Raw genomic sequence first — 15,643 nt, 5'->3', positions numbered from 1 at the left:
TTTTTTTAAATATGTTTGTTTATTTTTGGCTGCATTGGGTCTTCACTGCCGCGCACAGGCTTTCTCTAGTTGTGGCGAGTGGGGGCTACTCTTAATTGCAGTGCGCAGGCTTCTCATTGCCATGGCTTCTCTTGTTGTGGAGCACGGGCTCTAGGCACATGGGCTTCGGTAGTTGTGGCACGTGGGCTTTAGTAGTTGTGGCTAGCGGGCTGTAGAGCTCAGGCTCAGTAGTTGTGGTGCATGGGCTTAGTTGCTTTGCGACATGTGGGATCTTTCTGGCCCAGGGATTGAACCCGTGTCCCCTGCATTAGCAGGCGGATTCTTAACCACTGCGCCACCAGGGAAGCCCCAGTATATTTGATCTTACGTGCTGCAAAGCCTCCAAAAAACCTCAGACCATACAGTTTCCATTAGTCTCCACTGCCCACCATGAAGAAAAGCTTCAAGTGCCACCATGTCCAAAATACCTTTATCCTTTGCATCTAAGAGTGGTCAACATGACCCTTCTCATTTTCAGACCTACAGAGAACTCAAGTGATTTGCTAAAGGACATGCAATGAGTGGTAGAACTAGAAGGAAACATTGCAATTCATGCTCCATTTCCTTTCCAGATTTTGTTCTCTAGACTCTTCTTTTTTTTCAGTTTTAATATTTTTTATTGAAGTATAGTTGATTTACAATGCTGTGTTAATTTCTGCTGTACAGCAAAGTGATTCAGTTATACATATGTGTACATATATATATATATATACACACACTTTTTTTTTATATATTCTTTTCCATTATGGTTTATCATAAAAGCTTATATCTGCTAACCCTAACCTCCCACTCCATCCCTCCTCCAACCCTCTCCCCATTGGCAATGACCAGTCTGTTCTCCATGTCCATGATTCTGTTTCTGTTTCATATATAGGTTCATTTGTGTCATATTTTAGATTCTACATATAAGTGATATCATATGATATTTGTCTTTGTCTGACTTACTTCACTTATTATGATAATATCTAATTGCATCCATTGTTGCTGCAAATGGCATTATTTTGTTCTTTTTTATGGCTGAGTAGTATTCCATTGTATATATGTCACATCTTCTTTATCCATTCATCTTTATCCATTCATCTTAGGTTGCTTGCATGTCTTGGGTATTGTGAATAGTGCTGCTGTGAACATAGGGGTGCATGTATCTTTTTGAATTACAGTTTTATCTGGATATATGGCCAGTAGTAGTATTGCTGGATCAAATGGTAGCTCTATTTTTCATTTTTTAAGGAACCTCCATACTGTTCTCCATGATGACTGTACCAATTTACATTCCCACCAACTGTGTAGGAGGGTTCCCTTTTCTCCACACCGTCTCCAGCATTTGTTATTTGTAGACTTTTTGATGATGGCCATTCTGACTGGTGTGAGGTGGTACCTCATTGTAGTTTTGATTTGTATTTCTAGATTCTCCTTGAGTAAGAATATTAATCTCCATCATGGACTGTCCACAGCATTACACACTTCACCCACAATATCACATTCCATATTTTATCAATCTTAGGAAGAGATCTGTACTATTATTATTATTATCTCTTGCCTAGAGATAAGGAAACTGGGGCACTAAGAGCTGAAGATACTTGCATGATCTCACATGGCCCTCTCATGATCCACATGGCCCTCTCAGAATCTCTGTTGTTTTTAAGTTAATTAATTTATTCATTTCTTAATTTACACACACATAAAGTTTACCTTTCAAGGTGCACAGTTCTGTGAGTTTTGACAAGTGCATAGCATTATCTCCTGGCAAGGCTTTACATTAGGCTCTGAGGGATATAAAGAAAAATAAGGTGAAGACCTAGCTTTGAACAGAGTTTATAGTCCAATGGTCATGTATCCACACGACAGTATCACAGTTTTCCTTCTTTGAGTCAGAAATGCTCTTAGAAATGTGGAAGTGCTTTAATGTTGTTCTGGCAGATACTGGTTTCTTCCTTGATGGGGGTGGAAACTGCCTGTGTGATCAGCCATAAGCAAAATTTCTGCTGTTTAGGGCTGTGAGCTCAGAACAATTTTAGACAAAAGCAAACTGTGTTAGGAGGGCAAATGCCTATTCTATATAGAATGTCATGTTTGGGGCAAATTACTCTAAAGTGTTTGGAAATACAAGGGAACCGTTTCTGTATTGTGAGGTAGCAACTGTTTCTTTAGTATCGGGTGAGAGATTCCATTTACTACATTTTAAGGATGTAAAGCTAACCATTACCACAAAGAACTTTTTTTATAAGACTAAAAAATCACTTTCCCCTTTGGACTATATCATGTTTAGACCATCAGGAAATGTTTTCTTTCAATAGCTGTTCATTTAGCAACAACCTCCCTGTGTAACACAGAGGTTACAAATGGGAGGATATATATTTAGCTGAATTCAAAACCCATTTCTATATGTTCTGAATTACATGTGTAAAGGAAAAGCCAATTCTTTTTTTTTTCTTTGATGGGAAGTTTCACTGTTATAATAGTGTTCATTTTTCCTTAATTTTTAATTTCACATATATCCAAACAGCAGAAATACGTGAAACCTGTGAAAATGAAAATATCTTTTTTTAAAAAATTTTATTGGAGTATAGTCGATTTACATTGTTGTGTTAGTTTTCAGGTGTACAGAAAATTGATTCAGTTATACATACAAATATATGTATACACACACACACACACACACACACACACACACACATATATTCTTTTTCAGATTCTTTACCCATATAGGTTATTACAGAATATTGAGTAGAGTTCTACAGTAATAGTTACAGTTGGTTATCTATTTTATATATAGTAGTGTGTGTATGTTAATCCCAAGCTCCTAATTTATCCCTCCCCTCCATAAATTTGTTTCCCCTTTGGTAACCATAAATTTGTTTGTGATATTTGTGAGTCTGTTTCTGTTTTGTAAATAAGTTCATTTGTATCATTTTTTTTTAGATTCTGCATGGAAGTGATATCATATGATATTTGTCTTTCTCTGTCTGACTTCAGTTAGTAAGATAATATCTAGGTGCATCCATGTTGCTACAAGTGGCACTATTTCATTCTTTTTTTGGCTGAGTCATATTCCATTGTATATATGTACCACATCTTCTTTATCCATTCCTCTGCTGATGGTCATTTAGGTTGCTTCCATGTTTTGACTATTGTAAGTAGTGCTGTTATGAACATAAGGATGCATGTATCTTTTTGAATTGGAGTTTTCTCCAGATAAATGCCCAGGAGTGGGATTACTGTTCTCCATAGTGGTTGTACCAATTTACACTCTCACCAACAGTGTAGGAGGGTTCTCTTTTTCTCCACAACCTCTCCAGCATTTATTGTTAGTAGACTTTTGATTATGGCCATTCTGACTAGTGTGAGGTGATACCTCATTGTAGTTTTGATTTGCATTTCTCTGATAATTATTGATGTTGAGCATCTTTTCATATGCTTTTTTGGACATCTGTATGTCTTCTTTGGAGAAATGTCTATTTAGATCTTCTGACCATTTTTTGATTGGGTGGTTTGTTTTCTTGACATGGAACTGCATGAGGTGTTTTTATATTTTGGAAATTAATCCCTTGTAGGTCGCTTCATTTGAAAATATTTTCTTCCATTCTGTAGGATGCCTCTTCTCATGGTTTATGGTTTCCTTTGCTGTGCAAAAGTTTTTAAGTTTAATTAGGTCCCATTAGTTTTGTTTTTATTTTCATTACTCTAGGAGGTGGATCAAAAAGATATTGTTGTGATTTATGTCAAAGAGTGTTCTATGTTTTCCTCTAAGAGTTTTATAATGTCCAGCCTTACATTTAGGTCTTTGATCCATTTTGAGTTTATTTTTGTGTATTGTGTTAGAGAATGTTCTAATTTCATTATTTTACTTGTAGCTGTCCAGTTTTCCCAGAACCACTTATTGAAGAGACTATTTTTCTCCATTGTGTATTCTTGCCTTTTTTGTCATAAATTAATTGATCATAGGTCTGTGGGTTTATTTCTGGTCTTTCTATCCTGTCCATTGAGCTATATTTCTGTTTTTGCACTACTGTCATGCTGTTTTGATTAGTGTAGCTTCGTAGTATAGTCTGAAGTCAGGGAGCCTGATTCCTCCAGCTCAGCTCTGTTTTTCTTTCTCAGGATTGCTTTGGCTATTTGGGGTCTTTTGTGTTTCCATACAAATTTTAAAATTTAGAAAAGTCAGTTCTTACGTACAGTCAGAAGAAATCAAGTTATCTGGTTCTTATGTACAGTTAGAAGAAATCAAGATAAAAATGTTCATTTAAGTTTTGGGAAGTTCTTATATGTCTGAGCTCTTTTCATGATCAGAAATTGATGGAATGCACTTATCCACTGGAGAGTATATCTTTTTTTAATTGAAGCCAAAAGGAAAATAAGAGATGAAAATCTGTGTTTAGACTGTGATCCAGTATCAGTGTTATGATGACCTTCCATTCACTGGCTCATGCAAGGACCATCATGATGCTTTAGTTATGGAGATAAATACCAGAGAAAGTAATGAACAAATAAAGGATCTACAGACTTTCTCACATCTTATTTTCTATAACTGCAAAATTGGGCATTCAGGAATGCCTAGGGAATCTCTCCAGGGTAGCTTTTCTCTGATGATTGATTGGCCTTCAGCTTATATGCACTGGGAAAGCCCCGTTTGCTTCCTAGATTGTCACTGTGCTAGTCTGCACTTTTCTCAGAAGAAGGAAGGCCCCTGGAAAGCCCACTTAAGTTCTCTGACTCATTTAGTTTTGCTAATTCTTCTCTTGGACTGGAATTCTTCCATTTAAATCCTGGCCGTTGCTGCTATTCATGCCCTGAATTCTGGCCCTCACCTTGATCATCATTGCATCTCTATCTGGGCTCAGCAAATCTGAGATGTCCCCAAACTATAGAAAAAAAAATGACTTAAATGGGGAAAGGAGTTACATACCTTGTTATAAGTCTCAGAAAGAGTCTTGTGCTGGGTGCCAGGTACCAAGTGTGGACATTTCCTGCCAACTCTTTTCATGAGCTAGATTTTAATATCCTACTCAGAAGAACCCACCTCAAGTTAACATGGAACATGGGGCTTATTTGGAACCCAGATTATTTGGGAAGACAATATAAAACAAGCTACTTGTTGTGATGGTTCAAGAATAATTGTTCTGGAAGAAATACACTGTGGCAACCCTGCCCACCCATCTGTGCCTCTGGTTTCATGCTCTGCTGGAGAAGAAGAGACAGGAAGAGCTTTTTCATTTCCTGGCCCAATTCAGAGTTTCTGAAAGAAGCCCAGTGAACCTAATATTCATGCACTTTTTCCTTCTAAGGGGTAGATTTTATATATCGTAATGTATTTTTTTCCATTTTGACCAGGGAGTTAGTACATTATGTCTAAAGCCAAATCTAGCTTATCACCTATTTATGTACAGCCTAGGAGCTACAAATGGGCTTAATATTTTTAAGAGGTTGAAAAATAATGAAAAGCATTTAATATTTTGTGACATGTGAAAATCATATGATATTGAATATTAAATTTCATTGTTCCTAAATAAAGTCCCTAAATAGCCATGCTCATTTGTTTATATATTGTCTAGGGCTGCTTTCATGCTACAGTGGCATAGTTGAGTATTTGCAGCAGAGCTTGTATGACTTACAAAGCCTAAAATATTTACTGTCTGGCATTTTACAGAAAAAAAAAAGCTTACCAAACTAGAGCTAGAGCAAATAACATTCAACATAGCAGCTGAATCAGCCCCCACTATATTGCTTTCTCAGTGTTTATTTGCTTAACCATGTATTGCAATGAGTAGCTTTGGTATGGCTATAAACTCTGTTCTGGGAAATACAGAAGGTGCCAAAGATGTATGAAGTTTAGTGTAAATATAAGGAAATTAAAAACTCTTTCAAGTGACTTTTATAAAGAGAAAAAATATTGTAGATAATTTTCTGCATTTGATACAACTAACTCTCCTTTAGGCAAAATAATCTTAGAAAAAGTTTTATTAATTACAATAAAACTCTAATTTATTCTTCAGTTTATTAGTCTGCCTGCCCACTCCATGCTCTCCCCACAAGATGTGCAAATTATTATGAGTTTAGCCTCCTACTCCTTAAAAAATCTTTGCTTCCTTAGAGATTACAGAATGAAGATTTAATTAAATTGAAATTGAGAAAACAGCTCTAAAATCTGGAGTTTGAAGAACATCAATTTAGGGGAGAATTTAGCAAAACACACATCTGGCTGGGTTTATTAGAAGCTCTGAATGATTCTGCTATCTAGAGTCACAGTAGAAGTGTATGTAGTCTTTGCCCCTCATATTTGCTTAAAAGGATCACTTCCTTTAATTACGGGCTTATCTTCTCAGTCATGCTGGGTGTTGTGCTGCCCCATATTTTGCAGGTGAAAATGTGGCTATTTCACCCTTAGAGCATCTGATGGGAAAAGTTGTATAAAGATCCTAATGTCTAGGAGATTTTGAGACATTTATCATCTCTGAACTAGAGATGAAGAAGTGATTTAGAGTTTTCATGATTGGGTTCATGGTTTCACTGAAGTGCCATTGGAAGCAGTTCCAAGACTTAACAAGTGGGACATGTTTAGGTAAACTATGGCACAGTGGTTTAGTGAAAAACAAAAACACGATTCAAAATGGTATGGAGATTATGCCAGTATGCAGAAATAAGTATGAAAAATAACACCAACATTCATAACTAAAATTATATACACCCCCAAGGAGACAAGGGAGTTAAACCAGAGCAGCAATCCTCAAAATGTGGTCTCCTGCACCCTGCAGATCCATGAACTGGGTGTCTGCCATATGAAAAACATGGGAACCCAGTTACTGTTTAGAAGCTTTTATAACAACGGTAAGTTTACTGTTGATTAAAAAAAAAACCCACTAATTTAGCTTGTACTTATTATGTCTTCCTTTTACCTTCTTACTTTCTTTTTAAAAATTTTTTTAAATTAATTTTATTGAAGTATAGTTGATTTACAATGTTTTTTAAATTTCTGCTATACAGCAAAGTGACTCAGTTACACACACACACACACACACACACACACACACACATTCTTTTCCATTATGGTTTATCACAGGATATTGAGTATAGTTCCTGTGCCATACAGTAGGACCTTGTTTTTGTCTCTTTTATTTCATTTTAATTTAGTAATTAATTTTCATTTAGTTATTCACTTTTATTGTATTTCACAAAAGTATGTAATGGACTGGAAAAAATAAACTTCCTTACAGAGAGTTTGAGAAACACTTTGTATATTGAAAAAAATGTGTTGTTTAACATTAAATAAGTTACACATTTTTAAGAAGAAATGTCATTTTACAGACAGGACGATTTTATTTTAATAAAAGGCTCTGGTGGCATCTGGTCAGTTATCTGTTACCAAATTACTGTACTTGGCCAGAATGAGAGAGTTGTTTTTTTCTTTTCCTTGGGTTTAAGCAACTTTTAAATACCAAATGCTGTTTATGCAGCAGGGGTGTGGCAACAACATTCTGTTTAAATGGCTAAATCATTGCTGAAACATAATTTAAGGGGGGAAACAGCAACCCTACAGAAATGTGTCGATTAAGTTCCTGTGCAACCAAATAGAAATGTCAGGATCTTCCTCCACTTAAGATGCAGGGACCAGAGCACTGAGGCAGGAGAAAAGAATTTGATTTACAATTTGGGGGGAAAACCAGCAGTAAAATAATTGAGAGCTGGAAAGCAATCTCACTCCTGCTAAATTGCTTTCCTCCTTGCGTGCTCCCTTTAGGGGCGATATTCAGATATTTACATTTAGTTTGCGCATATTTTCTTTCCCTTGTGAGTATTCCATCTTGTCGGATTAGGACTGTTTCTCTGCTGTGATCAGCAAAAGAGAATATCCTAGTTGCCAAGAATTAGATTATGCCTGAAGCTTTATAAATAGGAAGTGGTTGATTTTTTTTTTTTTTTTAATGTGCAAAGGTGACAAGCTGGCTAGTCACGAGAACATTCTGGTCCCTAAATTGCAAAAATGTGGATTCTTTTCAAATAAGCTTTAATTTGGGTTTATGAGAATCAGAGACATGAAAAGCACATTGCAAATGTTAAAGAGTTGGTAAAATATTAACAACAACCGCTACTACTACAATTATAATTTGTGGCAGATTTAATGAATGATGTTGGTGTTGCTTACAGCTTGCTTTCCCCATGAAGTATTTAAACAAAGGAGGTTTCCCCTCTTGGCCAGAAGTAATTAATTACCTCTAGGAATTAAGCTTATATTCATGGGTACGAAAATAAGATGTGTGTTGTACTGCCAAACCCTTACTTAGCTGGTTCTCTGAATCGCACAGATATTTAGTCATTTCTTTATAATTTTTGAAAGTCAGTGACAAAATTTAGCTTAGAAGTTTGGTTCTGATGCCAGGTGTTCTGCCCATGGAAGCAAATTTTTATGCCTTACAAAGAGCAAGAATTTAAAGATCAAAAATATCTTTATATTAACATATCTGAGTGCCTCTTAGTTTTATCTTTCTTGCTCACATTAGGAGATGTTTTTGGTTTGCTAACAGGAAATGCAAACCTGACATTCATTTTGATAAGCGTCTCCTGTGAGCCACATTAGGAGCTGGAATCAAAATTCTACTGCTCTCCAAAGGTAAGGCATAAATTATCATTTGGGAAAGAAAAATAGAGGAAAAATAAATAGGAATAGATAATGCAAATTAGGTTTGAGCCAAGAACATGCCTGTTTTAAATTTAAAATTTGCTATAAGCCAGAGTGGATTAAACCCTGGGTACTACCTAGAGGAAGATGGAGATAAATACGAAGGGAATTTTTATTTTAAAAAAAGTCTACAGAACCACAAGCTGTAAGCTCTAAAATTGATAGTCTGTGACTCTCCTGGGTAGACATTTGCCCCACATGGACCAGATCTTCCTGGCATTGATTAGCGTGGGCACTGTGGGCCATGCCTTCTCATACCTACTCTCACACCTACAGGTTACATGCAAGAGCCCACTCGCTCTTGGAATTAAAAATAAATGTACCTTTGTCATGAGCCTAAGTCAGCCCACAGTTCTGCATTGCCCTCTGACTAGGAGGATTTTAAGAGCAGTAAATGACAAATGGGGGGTTAGAAGTTTAAATTACATGTGATTGTGCACACACATGCACACATACACCCACACATGCACATACATACACACCACACAAACACATGTACACACACAAATGCACACATCCACACATGCATGCATACACACATACACACATGCACATATACACGCATTCATACCCACATATGCACTAGAAGCCCACCTACCTAAGGGGATGAGGATTGAGCAAGTTAAAGCAAATAATCCTAGAAAAATATGTGATGCATACGTAACTTAAATATTTTAACTTAAAACACATCTATGTGCATTTTAATTTTCCCATCTTTTGATGGAAAGGTTTTTTTTTTCCCCATCAAGTGAGGATCTCCAAGAGCAAATGAGGCTTTTCTTGAGCAGAGTTCTGATGCTCTGAGGGCGTCTGTGGTTCTTACATAAACTATACTCTTCAGGAATCATCTGTCCTTTCCAGCTCAGGTTTTTTTCAATGGAAAACGTGCTCAGAACCTAGGCAGCCACCTGTGGGCAGATTTGGTCTGGACTCTCAAGACTTTGTTTGAAAGCTTTTACAGTTCTCCCATCACACCTAACTTGATGGCAGTAAATTCTGGCAGCCCCTCGCCTCCTTTATCTGGTCTTTCCAAAGGATTCAACTTAGTTTTTATGGAAAACACTCAATCCTTTTAACTTTTCCTTTGCTTAGTATTATTTACTAGATTTTATAATTCTAATAAGAAATGGTACTTGCATAGACAGCTTTGGAAGAAAACTGATGCTAAGAGCATACAAATTGAAGGGTTTCAAATGGACATGCATAAGCATACACAGTTACCTACCAGCTTCCAGCTTCAGTATCCACTGGATTTTGTCACTAAGTTTTGCAAAGAGAATGGAGGTGGTATTGATTTAACCCTGTTTTCCTAATCTAAAAAGCTCAGAATAAAATTTGTGACACATTCCCAGACATTTATAGAACCTGATGGTCTCTATTTTTTCAGTAACTTGACCTCTGACTTCATTTTCTTTTTCTACATTTACTTTTCATTAAAGCTTTTATATTTTCTTTTTATGTTCTTTTTTTTTTTTTTCTTTTCTTTTTTGCGGTACGCGGGCCTGTCACCACTGCAGCCTCTCCCGTTGCGGAGCACAGGCTCCGGACGCGCAGGCCCAGCGGCCATGGCTCACGGGCCCAGCCACTCCACGGCATGTGGGATCTTCCCGGACCGGGGCATGAACCCGTGTCCCCTGCATCGGCAGGCCGACTCCCAACCACTGTGCCACCAGGGAAGCCCTATGTTCCTTTTACTGTGAGAGACGTCCAGTCCTTCGCTAGAATGACAGTGTGACTGTGCTGAGTAAGTCTTCGTTTTTGCTGTTGTAAGCACAGTAATAGTTCATGTTTTACAAGATTTAAGTTCTAAAATGAGCACATTATGAAAAAAGTATTTAGCTAAAATGACCCTTGGACATCGCTTAAGAAGGCTCTGGTTGAGTCCAACATATATCTCCAGAGGTCTGAAGCACTGATCCTCCCATAAGCTTGGAATAGATCATTTTGTTGAGAGCTGGGTGAAGTACTTTGGCTTATGTTTAGGGAAGTATCTGACAAATCATAGATGTGTTTCAAACCAGAGTGGTGTGGGGTGGTCACACTCTGAGAAGGGCTCCCGGGAACCAAGATTTATGCCTCATCTAAGGCATCTTATACCACGTTGTGCCTGGTTTTATTTAAGTATGCGTTTCTCCCTTCTGGACTAGCTACGTCTCCTCTTCCTGACAGGAGAGGACAGACACTCATTCTGTTCTCTTTGCCCATATTCACTGAGGATATGCTCAGCAACTGTGAAAGAGTTAAAATGAAAATGGAAGTGGAAAATTAGAAAAATGTGTGCACTTGGACTCTTAGGGCCCATTCTTCCCATGTTCACCAGAAATCCTTAAAATATGGACTTACTAATTTTATTACCAACTGTACGCCTCTTAATAAGTGACACAGTGGTTATATTTCCTGTTAATAAACCAATATGTTCTATTAATAAACTAATAAACCGATAGTCTGCAAAATATAACTGCACATAATACCTGTTTTAGTGTTTTCTTTGGTAGACTGTCAAGGCATGGCTGTTATTTTTTGTGCTTTTTATCCATTTCTGACTAATCTTCTTTATTCGAATTGCCTGAACTGGAGTATTTTTTAGTTCCAGCAAATTTGGGAACATAACATTTGACACTTTTGAGACTGTGACCCCTGACAACAAACACCTGGTTTGATTTTAATGTGGCATCACTGCATCGTGATTTAAGTTTCTGAGCATGGGCTTGGGTGAGACTGCCTGCTTTTAAATCTCAGCTCTCCCACTTACCAAATGCAGGACCTCAGGCTATTTATCTAATCTGTGTGCACCTCAGTTTCCTCATCTGGAAAGGGTATATTAATAATATCTCCCTTGTGGAGTTATTGTGAAGATTAAGTGAATTCATCTATCTAAGGCACTTGAATCAGTACTCATATGCCATAAGTTCTCAGCAGGTGATGATTATTAATGTCAACTTTGTGTGTGTGAGAATGGCATCCACACCAGTGGCTGCCCTATGAGTAGCCAATGACTGGGTACAATGCAGTCATGATGCCTCAGTGTTCTGGTCTTTCACCGCCTCCCTCCTCTCCCATGCAGGTGGCCCCGGCCATTAAGGAGCGGATGATGAAGAAGGGGAGCCTCATGCTGGGCTACCAGCCCCACCGGGGGAAGGTCAACTTCTTCCGGCAGGTGCTGATCAGCCCTCAAGTCAGACGGGAGGACATGGACTTCCTCCTGGATGAGATAGACCTTCTGGGTAGGGACATGTAGCTATGGTTTTTGATCCCCCAGAGGCACAGGTCCTGCCCTGGAGGGTTACAGATCCAGGGCATCTGGGGGCACATAGGAGATTGCAGCCCTTCTGGTGAGAAATAGGAAACATGCCACATCCTTGCCCAGCAAAACCAAAATGCTAAGCAAGTAGTGTTAAGGACTCTTTAGCTGCCTGGGTGCTACTGCTGCAATAAAGGATTTTCTCACGGATGATCCCTGGGGCAGAGCCTGGGAGAGAGTTTAGTGAGTACTACGTGGGCTCTGGATTCTAAGCTTTCATTTCTCTTGAAAGAACATCGAAATTAGTGGGTTAAAGCAGTGGTTCTCACAGTGTGATCCCTACACCAGCAGCACCCGGAAACATGTTAGAAATGCAGGTTCTCAGCCCCACGCCAGAGCTACTGAATCAGAAACTCTGGGGGTGGTCTGGGTATTCTGAATTTTAAGGAGCCTTCCACGTGATTCTGAGGCAAGTTAAAATCTGAGAACCAGTAGTTTAGCACAACTTTGAATTGACTGAATAAGCACTCTTATGTGTTGCCAGCAAAAGGATATCTAATATTTCAGTGGTTCCTGAGTCGGTCTCTGAAAATGCAGCTGTGGCATCTGTAGCACAAATGTTCAGGGTCATCAGAAGTGTATCAAAAGTGTTTTTTAAAAGAGAAACTATATAAGATGGTTACTTTATAAAAAATATCTTTTATGCAGACTAAATGTTTATTCTCAAAAGTTAAAATTAGCCATAATCTATTATAAATTATCTAAATTAGAGATAAGGATAAAAGACAAACACTTTGTAGTGTAGTCCTTTTAATCAAAGCAATAGTCCTAATTCACTTCCCAGAATCATTCGTGTCATTAATTGGGAGTAGACGTTAGGCATATATGTCTCTAATTAGGTACCTCTTTAAGCTTGAGGGGCCCTTTTTTTATCTTGTTCTCTGCTTGTAGGAAAGAACCAGAATGAAGTCCAGGGTTATACAACACTCCCTTTCGCAAGCTTTGAAATGTCAGTGTAGACTATTAAGTGATTTATATTGGGCAGAGAATCTGAGAATTAGAGGTCTTTCAGGGCAAACACCTCCTCCATTTCTCCTGGGAATGGATAATTGTAATTCTATCTAATCCTGGTCCTAGATTTATAGCAGAATTTTCTTTGACTAAGAAATAAACAGAATTCAGAGGTGTGGGTGCAGAGTTCAACAGAGTATAATTATGAATCTAATTAGAGCTGTGATTTGGAAGGCACATGATTGAAGATTGTTCAAGTATTAGACGTAGCATATTCAATAACCATTTTGTATGCCTTCCCTAACTTACTTAAATTGTGAAGACTTAAAAAGCAGATGTGTACTATTTGCTTTTATTCCATATTCTCATTTTAGGGTGTGTCATTTCTCAATATCTCCATCAGTCAAAGAATATTTTAATCTTTCTCTGAATTACTTCAGTCTCTGGTGATAGGTATTTGTGTGTGTGTATGGCATTTCTTGTTGCCTTTTTGTTTTAACGTCTTCCTAAAATGTTCTGAAATTGATGTTTGCAATAATTTGGGTTTAATGAAATAAAAAGCAATGTGAGCACACCGTGTTTGGCTTTTCTTTTCCTGTCACCCCCCTTTACTGGATTGTACCAATACATTTTATTTATTTATTTTGTAAGTAACACAGTCATTTTATTTTATTTTTTTATATTTTTAAGTGTTAAAATCTTTTTTTAAATTTTTATTTTATATTGGAGTAGAGTTGATTTACAATGTTGTGTTTGTTGTCAGTGTACAGCAGCTTGATTCAGTTATACATATACATATATCTTTTCTTTTTCGTATTCTTTCCCATATAGGTTATTACAGTGTTGAGTAGAGTTCCCTGTGCTATACAGCAGGTCCTTGTTGATTATCTATTTTATATATGTCAGTGTGTACATGTTAATCTCAACCTCCTAACTTATCCCTTCTACTACATTTCCCCTTTGTTAACCTTAAGTTTGTTTTCTAAGTCTGTGAGTCTGTTTCTGTTTTGTAAATTAGTTCATTTGGTACCAATACATTTTAGAAGTAATTTGGGCTCTGTTGACATTTTAGTTAAATAATTGAGACAGTAGGTTGGAAGTGGTCTGTTTTTTAGTTAACACCTGGAATAAGGTGGAAAAAACAGTTAATAGCCAAGTGTGGATTTGCCTCTTGTTCAGTCTTTCTTCATCTACAAGGCAGGTCATGGGAGACTCAATAGCCTGAGCTCTGCTCCTGTTGGGCCTTTTTTTTGAAAGATGACAGTTCCTTGCTCAATGGCAAAAAAACCCAACTGCTACCAGTACTTTGAACATCCCAATCCTTTCTCCTTAAAATGTTCCGATATACCACCCCCAATCAGGTACTTGACTGAATGGTCAAGAAAAATTTTTTGATAAAAGGTTAATTGTAATTCATTCACCCTTTAAATGTATTGCTAATGGGCCTACTATGTTCCAGACTGTTATCTAGGATGTAGGGAATACCCAGTGACTGAAATAGACAAAATCTCTGCTCCTCTGAAGCTTTCTATATCCTTGGGGCTGACAGTCAAGTCACTATGTAACAAGTCAGGTGGCAATGTGTATTTTGAAGACAGAGAGTAAAGGGATGGAGTATGGTAGCTGTGAGGGTGGACTTGGCTGTCGGAGAGAAGTTGGTTAGGCAGGGCCTCGCTGACAGGGGAACCTCTGCATGGAGGTCAAGGAAGTGGAAAGAGAGCCCTGTGGGTATCTGGGGAAAGGGCGTACCAGGAGGAGGGCTTGGTAAGCTAAAGGCTGAGGAGCTGCACTTGTGATCCATCCAGGGACCAACGTGGAGGTAAGTGTGGCTGGAGTGGAGGGACTGATGGGGGTGAGTGGTAGTCAGGATAGGGTGGTGGAATCAGGGACGTATCTGGGAGTCAGGACACTGGACCATGTAGATGGAGACTTAGATGGAAACACACTGGAGCATCTGAACAGCGTATTGACATGATTCAGCTTATATTTTCGGAGGATCACTCTGATTGCTGTTTGGAGAATAGGGCGTGCGTGGGCAAGGGTGGAGATCAAATGGGGGCAATTGCAATAGCGCAAGCAAGAGACTGTGGTGGTTTATGCTAGAGATGTAGTGAAGGAAGCGGTGAAAATGGGTCTGATCCCAGAGGCACTGAAAGGTGGAATCTTGGCTAACGGAGTAGAGTATTTAAAAAGAAATGAGAAATGAAGGATAGTTTCATTTACCTTTGGCTTGGGCAACCATAAGAAAGGAATTGCCATTACTGGGTGAGGGCTGCAAGAAGAGTAGCTTTACCTGGTTTTGGTCATGTAAAATGTGAGCTGTAAGTCAGCCAACCAGATATGATACAAGAAATCTCTTACGAGTCTCAACTTCCGGGGGGCCATTAGACTGAACCAATGAAGCATTGGACACCCAGACCATTAAAGTAAATGCCCCTGGGACAGGGGGAGTATGTGGAGTGCTATAGCCAAAAGGAGAAAGATAATATAGGTTTCCTGTTTCTTTAACCTGTTAGTCCTGCAGGTGCGGTGTTTCTCATGGCAAATTCTACAAGTTTGAGCCTCCTCTAATGCAGAAAACCAAGGATGATGGTGACAATAGCTAACATTTACTGAGTCCATACGACATGCCAAGGACTGTGCCAGCTAGTACATTTACATGGTCTTACACACACCTT

The 15,643-nt window shown here is 38.2% G+C and overlaps 1 protein-coding gene across 3 annotated transcripts in view; it reads left to right on the top strand.

Annotated features, from left to right (window-relative positions):
- The window catches only part of GADL1 (glutamate decarboxylase like 1), a 490,491-nt gene extending 476,959 nt beyond the window's left edge, over positions 1 to 13,532 (top strand). For all 3 annotated transcript variants that reach the window (XM_073810938.1, XM_019946661.3, XM_073810939.1), the window contains one exon: positions 11,778 to 13,532. In XM_073810938.1, coding sequence (XP_073667039.1) covers positions 11,778 to 11,951 — 174 coding nt within the window. In that variant the 3' untranslated portion in view covers positions 11,952 to 13,532. The remainder of the gene's footprint in view (positions 1 to 11,777) is intronic.
- The last annotated feature ends 2,111 nt before the right edge of the window (positions 13,533 to 15,643 follow it).

The sequence above is a fragment of the Tursiops truncatus genome, chromosome 10 (genome assembly GCF_011762595.2).
Source record: "Tursiops truncatus isolate mTurTru1 chromosome 10, mTurTru1.mat.Y, whole genome shotgun sequence".
In the NCBI taxonomy this organism is placed as follows: domain Eukaryota; kingdom Metazoa; phylum Chordata; class Mammalia; order Artiodactyla; family Delphinidae; genus Tursiops; species Tursiops truncatus.
This window is presented reverse-complemented; position numbering and strand designations above follow the sequence as displayed.